The 13,169-nt window shown below is 40.6% G+C and overlaps 1 protein-coding gene across 1 annotated transcript in view; it reads left to right on the top strand.

Moving 5' to 3' along the window:
- LOC135237397 (cadherin-4-like) overlaps positions 1 to 13,169 on the top strand; it is a 218,278-nt gene that overhangs the window by 160,184 nt on the left and 44,925 nt on the right. Inside the window, exons 6-7 of the mRNA XM_064304530.1 lie at positions 6,916 to 7,071; positions 12,805 to 12,949. Of these exons, the coding sequence (XP_064160600.1) occupies positions 6,916 to 7,071; positions 12,805 to 12,949 (301 nt within the window). The remainder of the gene's footprint in view (positions 1 to 6,915; positions 7,072 to 12,804; positions 12,950 to 13,169) is intronic.

Genomic DNA, 13,169 nt, shown 5'->3' with positions numbered 1-13,169 from the left:
GTCAGATGCTGAGCCTGGCTTCTGACTCCTCACCCGCCTGTCTTCTAAATATTTTTCGTTCAATCAGTTTTTTTTTTTTTTTTTTTTGCTGAGACCCAATGTCTAATCCCTGCTTTTGGCAGTGGGGTTTTTTTTGGGTGAAAGTGTTTAATGTGGCAAGATTGTATGCCTAATTTGCTGTTTACTGCTGTGAAATAAACCTTTAAAGCCAGCTGGGGTTCAAGTTACCGTGGCCTTTTTAATTTTTAATTCCTGCTAATTTGTTTATTTTCTTGCTCCTTGGTTCTACAGTCATTATTTATGTAACTGTTAATCTCCATTGACCCATGTTCATTAATTCATTATGCTACTCAAAGGACTTCTCTATATGTTACCGTTCTGTGAGTGTTGGGTCATTGCTGACTGGAAATGATGTGTTTGGTCCAGGTGTTCAGGTGAAGCGTGTTGTCTGTTGGCATTTCAGAGAAACATGAGCCATATTTTTTCTTGAATGTGAATTAAATGTAACACTTTACGTGACACACATCACCACCTATAGAAGAGGTACCTGACTGGGCCATGTAGTTTGTCTAAAAGTGTGAAGCCAGACTTTTCCCACAGTCCTATTGGATAAAAATGGCTGTATATGTACACAGATATGTGCTTTTTTAAAATAAAACTTTCCTCTGCAGAGGCTGTCATCTCCCATGACCATGTTCTCAAGCATAAAGCATGAATCATATTTTTTATGGAAAGTGAAAGAGGATTTTGTCCCCTGTGTGTGTGTGTGTGTGTGTGTGCATGCGTGCGTGTGTGTGCATGTGCGTGTGTGTGCATGTGCGTGTGCGTGCACGCAGTTGTAGCAGCGTATTCCCATAGCTTCACTTTTCATTATGATCTTCAGGTTTATTCAGATCCCACATTTGACAGGTGTTGGAGTCAGGAGGATGAGGTGAAGGGCCGTTTTCCCTGTAAGAAGGCCCTCTTCCTCACTCCCAACATTATGTTATAATGAACAGCTGCTGCATTCATGGCTTCTTTTCTCTCCACCAACTTACCGGGCCACAGCGCATCAGAAATTCAGAGAGACACTGTTTGTTCGACTTCTCAGAAAGGATGTGGTTCAAGAGCTCTGGCTGCTGATTATTATGTCTCCGCGTAGGTAATGCACTGACTCAGTGTTTTGTAATGGTAAAATGTCACTCCTGTCAGTCACATGGTTTTTCGCTGGGGGGAGATTGCTCAGAGAGCTCAGAAGTAAGAGTGGCAGAAGCGTGAGGTTCTCAGAGAACTTTTGTTTACCCCTGGATATGGCCCCGCCTGCTAGCCACACCCATTCCATCGCATAAGATCCAGGAGACACAATAAAACAGACTGCTCCTGCGTCAGCTCTTACATCTGCTCTGCACCTGTGCCTTCTCTCTGTCCCCGGCCTCACTGAGATGGTGGAACATGGAGATCTGTTTGTGTTTCCTTCTACTCCTTCTGTCTTTTCTCATGGTTGACTGAACTTATTATTGAATGCTGCATGACTGGAGGTTTGTTTGGGGAAAAAGGGAATTTAAAATAGCAAGCAGTTTTCTCTTTTTTTTTTTAACGTGCAGGCTGCACTCCCATTAGATCCACTATCTGACAAACATATCCATATGCCAATCATATTGACTTTCCATGGAGTGCACAGCTCAATAGCTCAATAGCTAAACTTTTGTTTAAATGTACAGTACATTAACCGCAGGCGATATGACAGTGTATCATGAATGAATGTAATATTGTGTCTACAATTTTTGGGGTGATAAGTAAATTTAGTCAAATAATACATTTGCATTCATCATGCACTCAAGAATGGGTTTCCATGAACAGTACAAATCTTTATTTATAAAAAATAAATGATATCATTACATGACAAACAACATCAGGCACTTCCACAAAATTTATTTGGACCTTTCATTTGTTAACCTTTCACACAGGTTAATGTTCAAGTGATGAAAATGAATTTGTTGAATTTATTGACAGCTACAACAAAATTGTACTAAATTATTTTCCTCTCAAAACTTTCATGCATGTTTCACACTTACAATTATGCTGCCTTTGGCAAACAAAACAAAACAAAAAAAACTAATACCAGGGGTGCCATTTTAAAAACGAGGCAAGAAGGGCTTTCAAGACCTTGCACGAGTGTGTGTGAGAGAGTGCGTGTGTGAGAGAGTGCTTCTCCCTGAGGTGCACAGTTACATAGCTCAGCTTTACAGACTCCCTCTCCCCTTTGGCTGTTGAGTTTTGCTTCATCCCCAGCAAAAGCAACAAGACTGCAAAACTCTGTGAGCCCAGTTCCCTCCTGGGAGATTCAGGCGTCTCTCTCTTTATCTCTCTCTCTTTCTCTCTCTCTCTCTCTCTCTCCTAATCACAGGCTGAGGGATGAGGTAAGAGAAATCCTGGCAAATGAAGTACTATCCATGATTCTTCTCATTGCAGCACATGAAACGTGACAATTATGCTTTGTTGTTACTCTTCAAGCCTTCTGTAAACACACTCCTTTGCCCTCCGATGCCCGCTCAAGTGTTTTTTTATTTGACATACTGCAGGATTAAATAAATTATTTAAATCGCAATCTGTTATTATATGTTAAGCCTGTGTTTTGACAATTTCATGTTCAGTTGTGTTAGAAAAGTGCATTGTGGTGGTCCATGGAGGGTGTGCGATTATTTATGTGATTTACTGTATAAAAGTGTAAACTATTCCATTGTCCCCAATTAAATCAAGTAAAAACAATCAGTAATGTTGACATGAAAGAGTGGAAAGGAGACGGGATTTAATTCAGCTCAGTTCTGTCAGCAGTGTTCTGCCTTGTTCTCCCAGGAGAGGCAAACGGCATGATAATTCCTCATTTGATTCAGTGCGCTGTGCGTCAACGGAGGTAGCTTAGCTCACTGATAAGGTCTCCTGTGGGAGCGGACAAGTTGTCAGTAATGAAGGAAGCGGTTCTGATCTGACTGCAAATAGGTCATTTAGCCAGTGTGAGGTCTGAGGCCGTAGACAAGCCTGTGGCTCCTTGTTTCCCGGCTTCTTTCGCCGTTTGTCTTCATCTCTAACAAGGAGAGAGCTTTGCAAAAAAAAATGAAAGAAAAAAGCAGTATCCGCTTTTATTATTAACACTTCACAAAATGACTCGATTTATCATCCACTGCCCAGAGGGAGACCAATGACTCAGAGGATCTGAGCTTTGTCATTCAGTGAATTTATTGATTTCAAAAAGCACCTTTCCAAGAGACACTTCAAGACAAGATATAAAATAGTTTCTGATATTTAACAGCAGGAAACAATGGCTCTTCTGACATTTTGTGGCATCCATGTGCCGGATCAGTCAATGTATGACCCTATTTGCTTTCTATATGTGCAGTATGCTGGATTATACTGTACTTACAATACTGATTTTAAATATAGTATGTATTTTCCCTAAACAAGTTCTACACTGTGTATGCACTGATTAGAGTTTTGCCTGGTGTGCAAACATTTTTACCATACACACACACACGTGCATGTATACATACCGTACATGCATAAATATATGTGTATATATATGTAGAGTGGATTGAATGTATTCAAGTTTTTTAATTTCTGGTGCAATATTTCTGGTCAAATGTTGCATATTTATTAACAAAGCTGACAACAAGCTATACAAGTCCTTTCAGTATACTTCAATATGGTTTTGGGCACAGGATGGATAAAAATGTCAGAATACTAGTCCAATAAATGACCAAATGCTTACAGACTGCACTGCACTGCATATGTTTTTCCCCCAGTTTTAAAATAATCTGTCACCTCTCAACCGACATGGGCATAATCGGCATACCTTCATTTGCGTAAACAGATTATGTGTGGTATGCGCTGAAGTGGTCTTTTTAGTTATGTTTCACTGGTCACCCATTTTAATTGTGGTCTGTATTAATTGAAGTCCTGTATTGTCTGGCTGAGTGGGGGAAGAAAAAACAAACATGTTGTTGCTCTGTCTATCTTTGCTGAGTTAAGAAAAGTAAATCTCACCACTCTAGTTGCATTTTTTAAATTTTATTTTATTTTTGAATGATGGGCACCTTTCTGCATTGGTAATAATAATACTGCATAAAACATTCATCAATAATATCAATGTAATTAAAACTATATATGCAAATGAAAAATAAACCAAACGTTTATCTGGGTGTGAGGAAATCATTTGGTGTCCGTCAACTGAGTGTTAAAGTCTGATTTAAATATGTTGGCGCCTTTTGTTGTGGAAAGAAGAAGACTGGCATTGGCACATTTGCTCTACTGCATAATGATATCCCGTTAGCCTGAAAAGTAAACGCAGGTTAGGAGATGCACTGAGCATGTGCGGAATGGTTCCATGAAATGGGGAATTTTATTGATGAAATGACATGGATGAGGGGAAATCGTGTGTAAGGGAAGAAGTGAGGGTAGAATGGAGAGGAAATTAAGCAATGGTATCATGTCCTAACCGGAAAGGTTTTATGCAAAATTTTTGCCGGCTGACAGATTGGAGTAATTCATTTTTATGCATGATCTCTAGCCCTGCAACCCACAAAAATTGCAAGGGAGGAAAAGCCGGTTTTCCAGCTGGCTGTATAATTATTCCTCTTGCCTGTGAGCAGCCGGGGATGCGTATATTAATTCTCTTCTGTTAAAAAAACTCCTTACAGCGCCAAAAAAAAAATTCAAAGAAAAATAATTATTGTAGATAAACTGGAAAGTAGACTGGAAAACCAAGTGAAACATTGGCGAAAATAAAAAAATAAAAAATCTTGTGTGGCTGAACACCCTGAAACAGATGTCCAGGCAGTAAAAACATGCTTAAAAAAAGCTTTGTTTTATTGAAAAGTACTCTGTACTGTATTTGCCAGAACAGTATGTGCCTGTGTCAAAACTGGGAAAACCAAGAGGTTAGATGTTATATAAGCATCTAACCTCTCTTTCATCATGGCAGAGGATTATGTACTTTTTTTTTTTACATACCAGTGACATTGATTGCTTTATGCTTTAGTATTCATGGTTGAGTCATTTTCTCCATCAAATGTGTGATGCTGCTAACTGAATAATTTGATTCATTCGAATCACTGAGGCACTTAAATCATAAGATAGTGTCACACATTATTATTGAGTTTTTCTCTCCCATTATTTGTCTGAAGGCTCTTAACAGAGGCACGCCCATGTACCTTATGCAAATAAAAATCTTAGAGTACCTCTTTATTTTTAAAATCTCCGGGCATTACTGCATATCAGGCCACTGGTCTTTTTTAAATAAGCACAAATCCATCACCATCATTTGTCAAATGATGGGACACGTGGTTGTCAAGCTTTGACTCGTCTTTCTGTTTCCCCAGCGAAGACGGGGCTCATGAAGATGTGAGAGCTGAGAGCTTGGGTTCAGGGGGACAGACTTTGCATAACCAAAGAGGGTGTAGGAGGCAGGGTTCCACATTTAGCCGTGCGGTCCTCTTGCTAATGACACAGGCTCGTGGCAATAATACAGGACTCTCCAGACCCCATTAGAGGCTAAATGGATGGAGTCTTTAAAAATGAGGCCCAATTACTCAGCCCTCGGGACCATTTTCAGAGCTGCACTCCAAGCACCAAATTGCTCTGGGGAGCTGAAAAACACATCTCTCTCCCAGGGGCTTTTCCTCTTTTTTTCTTCACCACTGTCTTTACTCTGTAAATTAAAAGGGGGTAGAATTCATCGGTATTGCTGTGTAAGGCATTCTCTTGACCGCCACATTGGGAGACCATCAATTATTTGTCTTAGGGTCGGAAAGGAGAGGATGAACAGGGTCTGCTGAACGTGTTGTTTCTGCACTGTGCGATATATCCGTGAATGTCAAAACACGGTGCTATAAAGCCATTCCCCCTATTGATCACGATGACCCAGAATTGGGTCAGCAACAGTGTGACAGTTACCGATGTGCCCACATTCTCATTTTAGTCCCTCAAAAGAAAGAAAAACTAATAAAAATTCTAATTATGGTTTCATTTTTCTGCTTATACAATAGTTACTCCTGTATGTAAAGGTACTAACATACGCAACAGAATCTCAGATTCAATGAAAGCATTAACCGTGAATGAATAATAATGAATAATAGTTCCAAATGCACACACACACAATGCCTCGTGTGAATCACGTTTGCGTTACATTTTTCAAGACTATCTTTGGTGTGGAAGGCCTAGCTGGATGGATGTGAACAGATGCGCTGATAGCGTCTTGTCAGCGCGGGATCAGCTCTGAGCGTGTTTTCGCTGTGAGGAAATGAATGATAGGAATTGCGGATCTCCACACCGCGCGGGGACCCATGCCTGACAGGGATCCGTGGTCCCAGTTTCATCTCATCCATGCATTAGTCATGAGAATGTGCCGTCCAGCGGACATTGAGCGATGCCGCTTCCAGAATCAAAAATTAGTTTCGAGCAAGTTTCGGGAAGAAATGGCCAGAAAGCCGCTCTTTGTGTTTCAATCCGAATGATACATTTAATATTTGGTATCATATTAATTGACGCTGGTGAATTTCATTGCTAGTTTGTTTGACATATTCAAATTTACAAATGTAAAAAGTAATCCGCAAAACCTAATTGGGTGCTGACATCTCAGATAAATGCTGCAAAAGGATAAGCACTTACATGCTGTATGAATAAAGCATCCAAAAGAATGCTTTATTTTATGCTTTATGTAAAGATCCACTCTTCATACTAATGATGGTCCAGCTGCATTCAGTCCTGGACATTTATATTTTCATTGCCTTTACAGTGCTAATCATTCTTCCGCAAATGACATCATTGACTTTGTGAATGGTGCTTGATGCGCAGTGCTGTCACTGAAGGGCGCGTGTTAGCCGTACTTCACCGGTCTGTGGAAAACCGCTGAGCGTCCCTTCCCGCCGTTCTCCCCTCCAGATCCGCTCGGACCAGGACCGAGACATCCAGATCCGCTACAGCATCACGGGGGCTGGAGCCGACCAGCCGCCCACCGAGGTGTACAACATCGACCCTGTGGCGGGAAAGATGTTCGTCACCAAGCCCCTGGACAGGGAAGAGAGGTCCTCCTACCATGTGAGTGTCTCAGCCGCCGCCGGGCTGCCGCAGATCATCTACCTGCAGTCGGGCCCACGTTCCTGACGCCATGTTTCTCCTCACCTGTTCAAATGTCTGCGCTCCAGTGCGTACTCACGCAGTTATCGCTCAGTACATGCAGGTATACCATAGATACCGTCCTGTGATATCTGAGGTGTTGGCGTTGGTGTCGTCTTTTTTTGGATAAACCTTATGAAATAAATAATGCATAAAATGAGAGAAACCTTGACAGAGTAGCTGGAATTCTGATTTCTCAACGCTGAGGGCACAGTGCTGTCAGTCAGAAAGATGATGCCATAGAGACATGAATCAAGGCTGTCAGTCATAAAGGGGCTTTATTGTGCTGTACAGTAGGGGTATATCAGATACTGTAAAAGCATTGATGTTTGCTTACATCGTCACCTTTTAAAGATACACACAATAAACAGATATGATAAACATGTAAAATATAAGTAACGTAATGGATTTATTTAGATTATTATCAGACCCTTTGCAAGTTTTAGTTCAATACATACAGCAGTAATTCTGCCTGGGCCATAGGAGCAGTGGGACAACCCCACCTTTGATTGTAATCTAGTACTCTGTAAATGAATAGTAAATGAGTTTGCTGAAGGCATCAGTGATAGAGACGCTCTGTGATTTGCTGATGGCCTTATCAGTTGAGAAAATGAAGGGGTTCTGGTCTGGACTGTCAGCAGTGTCTGTGGCCAATTCCAGTCCCAAACAACAGATTTCAACCAATTTCTTTTGATAACCATTTGGAAATAACAAGTTGTGATTTCTGCAATGTCTACTATTAACGTAGGAAAGCGCAGGCAAGGTCATGTTCCCCTCCGATCTGTTTTCCACCGGTTGCTGCTCCTTTTCTCTCCTGTCTCACCGGCTGAACTGTGCAGTTATTTCATTCTAGCTCGGTGGATTAGAGTAAATTTCAGACACACTGCCGACCCACCGTCTAAGCCCCCCATGTCCCGTGGAACATGAAACACTGTGGCCCATTATGTACCACCCTGTATGACTGCCAGGCATGATTGGTACAGGCACAGAGCAGGACACTCCACTACATCAAGAACCAGTGATTTAGCAGGATGGACCACTAGGTAGAGATGGGAGAAACACACAGGTGTTGACTCAGAACCGAAGACAAAGGGCGCTGATTTGGTGAGATCCATGAAGGGCAGGTTTGATGAGTGCACTTAAAGAAGAAAATACTCACACGTTTTTTCTTAATACAAGTTTGAAAGCTACACTTATGCTGCTGGATGGCTCATTCAGTTAAGGCACAGCACTGTGTTGCCTGGATGAGCCTCACAGCCTCAGATTGGATCCAGACCATACCTGCTCCGACTGTGGCCAGAAGCTTCCTAGGGTGACACACATTTGCCAGTTGCATCGCCCAGGGAATGGCAGGGACAGGGTTCCGTGTGCATTGTAATTTAGTGACTCCTGCAGGTCAATCGGGTGCCTGTACATTGCAGTCAAAGGCGTGTATGAAAGGTTTTCCTCTGACTCTGCTCTGTGCAAGTTGTGTATATGCATGTATACGACTGTGGTTGCAGATGATTGGCCATTCCAAATTGTGGTGGAAGCAACATTATCATTGCACCTTTGACAAAGGGAGGATTTGTATACTGAGATCTGAAATACAGTGATGCATATTAAGGTAACCTTAATATGAGGGATATAATTTGATATTATTTGATTGCTCTCATTTGGCACTGCATATTTTGTTACGGAGAACAATTCAACAACCTGAAATAGAAACTGTAGTTCCCTTATAACAGGGTTTTTTTTTACGGTCTGACTAATCCAGATAACACACACCTTTCGCCTGCTTATCTCAGTCCTAGCTCAGGATGCCGGAGCAGGTGACGGCTTTCACAGGTACACAGCTTCTGCTCGCTTTGAGAACTGCATGTTTTTTGTGTAAAACCACAAGGGTCTTTAACTTTGTAATGTTATTGAATTACTGGATCTAATGGCAGGACAGATAAATTGCTGGCACTGCTCTAGAGAGCCATCAGCTCACTCTTTGCTTGGGTGCACTCCAAGCTCAGACAATGTGTGTGGTGGGTAAAATAAGTAAAATGGATGCTTATGTGATCTGCCGAAGCAATTTCTGTGAATAAAAGTTCACGAGAGCATCTGCATCATTTGCGGAGAAGTGAGCTGAAACCAATCGTTGATTTTCTTTGCAAGGCTACAGTGAGCGTCTGGGACTTTCTCCTTCATTTCTTTCTTTCTCATTCGGCTTGCTTTTTAGAGATCACTGGCTGGAGGTTCTATATGTTCTTTCCCCCTGAAGCATGTGGCACATTCCTGTTAAATTTACAGTGTTCAAGCTAATGACATTATCGCCTTGCAATCTGATTGTATTACACAAATCACCCAACAACACTGCTACTACACTACTACTACAAATACGGCTAATACTAAGGTTTGATGGACAAATTTTAGTTGGCTTGCCACAGGCTAATTTTAAAAGATTGTATAATCTTGTATATATATACAGGTATATATAATCTTATAATCAGATTGTGTAATCTGGTTTAATCGAAAGTTTATTTAGCAAATTGTTTCACAGTGTTTATTGTATGCAAATGATACAGCTAACTACATTATTTATATTTTCAATCAAGAAAACACAATGTTTCAGTATCAGCATCAGGCATGTTGAGGCAATAGGAATACATTTAAATGAATACATATATAATAAATATAAATCTATAATTTATGTGTGATTATAACTATGTACAAAAAATTGCAATTGTTCTTCAAACCCTGTATTGTCAGTTTCTCCTGACAAAGAATGAATATGAATTGAAGCATTGCAAAGTATGAATAATATATTTATGCGGGGGTGTACACTGCATTCAAATGTACATATATTGTTTAGTTTCCATATGTGGAAAATGAAAAGAAAAACATGTGCATATTGTTAAATTAAACATTCCACAGCTACGCAGTTATATGACTAGAAGGAGGCTACTAACTGTGAAAATTGGCTTGCATTTGTGAAGAACTCTACTAGTTCCTTCAGTTCAATGATTCAATGATTTGGTTGTGAATGACTCAGTGGGTCATTTCAGTTCTTTCAGTTTGTTTGCTGATTCATTCCTGAATGCCATTACCAATTCTTTCACTTCACTTTTCTGTCAGTTCAGAATTGGATACACTGATTCATACACTGCCTGTCATTCGTTTGGGGGCTTGCAGTCGCAGATGCGTTGAGTATAAGAAGGACAAAATGAATGAATCTTGACATTCAGGTGATACAGTTATTTTTGTTCTTCTGAAAGATTTGTACAAAAAGAGCACTAATAATGACAACATTAGCTTTCTGGCATCTTCTCACAATCTCCAAAATTCCCTTACTTCACCAGATATTGGTCCATATCTGTCCAAGTCTGCGTATGTAGAGAAGAGCTTCAGGCTGGAAATAGAACTGACAGGAAACAGCTACAGTGGTTTAGGGTTTCATTTGGCGCTGCTTCTGCCAGAGATCTTTCCAGCAGAGGCAAATTTGCATACATATTTTTTTGTTTTTCCACAGGAACTACTTGTTTTTTTGCACAACCACCACCAGGTGGCAAATGTGAGCGCTCAAATCCATGTCTGACTGTTAACACTTCAACCAGAGGACTCACAAAGAGCTGCTTGTAGACATTTCAGGATTGTACACACACAATTCAGTCTGCTACCAAATGATTAATGGAAAAGAAACAGCCATCTGGTCACATGCATTTATATTAAGAACACACCAGGTTGGTCTTCATAGTAGGCTGTATAGTAGGCTGGTTTTGCCATTTGGTTTTGAGTTTGCTTTTAATGCATAAATAGGCTACAGTCTGAGAGCAAACTGTCTACCTTAACACTAGAATATGATAATATGATAATAAGATTTCTCTGTATATTATTGACAAATGTGTGAATCATCATCCATAAATAAGAGACATATCACGAATGTGTTTTACTATCCATACACAAATATCTTTTAACAAATATCTTTGTGTCTCTTCAGTTGTCATTTAAATGAATATGCCAGGCGATACCACCCCGATATTAGCTAGGACTTTATTTTCCCCCAAATAGAAATGACCTAAGCAGTCCTCTAAAGATGACGAGTCATCCAAATTCCTACAATTTCTCAATGCTGAATGATGGAAGCAGTCCTTATGAGGAAAAATGACAAACTGCTGCCCCCTGCTGTTGGAACACAGCAAGTATTTCCCTCTGGCCGGCAGAACCTCTGCCGCAGAGGCAAATGCGTCAAATAAAACCCTAAACCACTGTAATGCTAGCGCTTGTACCATGGTACAGAGTAATTGTGGAGCGCAGACACAGTGAATAGACAGTTAAAACTTGTGTAATCAGACTTTTGAACATCACAAACTCCCAGCAACCTGTCAGTTCGAGTGACAGATTAATTTAAGCACCTAAAACTAATGGACCTTCTACTTCTTTCTTTAAGAAGATTTTTTTTCTGAAAGCTGAGAACAACTTACACAAAACTTTCACACAGTAAAGTTGGCTGTCAGCAGACTACCTTCAAGTCATAATAATCTTGCCATTGAGTTGCTGCTGCCCTTCCTTGAATGTTAGTGGAGCACCTTTGCAAATGCTCCCAGCACGACTCACTGCTAGACTCCCATTTCTGTGAGAAATCTTTTTATGTCAACGGAGAAAAAGAAACACTTACCAAGGAGTACCTTACTTTAGTCCTTATAAAATGCCAAAATGTTTACTGATCAATACCATGCAATACCATCACAGAATCATACTATTTGTCATTCTTTTTTATGTTGGGATTCCTTGATTGTGTTTTTCTGAGCCTTTCTCAAGACACTTTAAACTGGGACATTTTTTTTGTCTGTATGAATGTCTGTCTGCTTGTCTGAGTTTGTCTTTGTGAAGCCTTGTCTTTTTATCTATTGATCGTGCTTGAGGATTAAAGGCCTGCCTCGGCTGTGATGGAAGCCAGTCGACTGAATCCAAAAAACAGTGTATAAGGCCAAATTTCAGCTTCATTATGTTGTCCTATGTCCAGGGCTGCAGACAGGGGGGCGGGGAACTGGGACACTTTGGCCAGGCCTGGGCCTGAGAAGGGCCCAGGATATGGAGTGTAACAGTTTTTAATTTGTTACAAAATATAATGGGGGGGGGCTCCCAATATAATTTGTCCTGAGGCTGAAAATTCATAGCTGCAGTCCTGCCTATGCCTGCCAGCTATCTCCAGAAATATTTTTGGAAACGTATTAAAAATGTTATCTGTATTCTGATGTTATCTGTATCTGATGTTATCTGTACATTGCAGTTTGGTGTTGTACAGGTAGCACTTGTTTGGTTATACTTCCTTGAGGAGTTTCAGTGATTTATTTTTCTGGTTATTTGTTCTGTGTGTATTCCGTGCATCTCTTTAGCTCGTTTATCTTCACATACATTGGGCTTCTGTCAAGCTTTCATTTTCCTTGACTGCAACTAAGGTCAGAGTAGTTTACACCTAAGTGTCATATTGTTAAATATGCTGATGTTGGACAAGCAGAACATTTTGCTTCATGTTCTTGGGTCTATTACACACACAATTACGTATGTATTTTAAAATGAAGGTTCTCTTTATGGAATGATTCCTGTCCAGTGTATGTCTCCTGATATATAGCCACATGTAGTGACTGTGTGACTGTAGCATGGTTCTGCCTGTGTGTGATCCTGCAGCTCAGAGCCCACGCTGTGGATATGAATGGAAACAAGGTGGAGAACCCCATTGACCTCTACATCTACGTCATCGACATGAATGACAACCGGCCAGAGTTCCGCAAGCAGGTCTACAACGGATCGGTGGATGAAGGGTCTAAGCCTGGTGAGGCGAATGATGATGATGATGATGATGATGATGATGATGATGATTCATTCTGATGATGGTGATATGATGATATCAACAGTGGTGCTGGTGGTGGTGGTGGTGATGATGATGATGAGGACGATACTGATGACGATTAATTATGATGGCGATAATGATGCCGACAGTGGGTATGATGGTGATGATGTTTAATTATGGTAACGATGATGATGATGATGAT

Source organism: Anguilla rostrata, chromosome 13, assembly GCF_018555375.3.
Source record: "Anguilla rostrata isolate EN2019 chromosome 13, ASM1855537v3, whole genome shotgun sequence".
Classification (NCBI taxonomy): domain Eukaryota; kingdom Metazoa; phylum Chordata; class Actinopteri; order Anguilliformes; family Anguillidae; genus Anguilla; species Anguilla rostrata.
The sequence above is the reverse complement of the archived record's forward strand: the minus strand, read 5'-3'. Positions and strand labels throughout refer to the sequence as shown.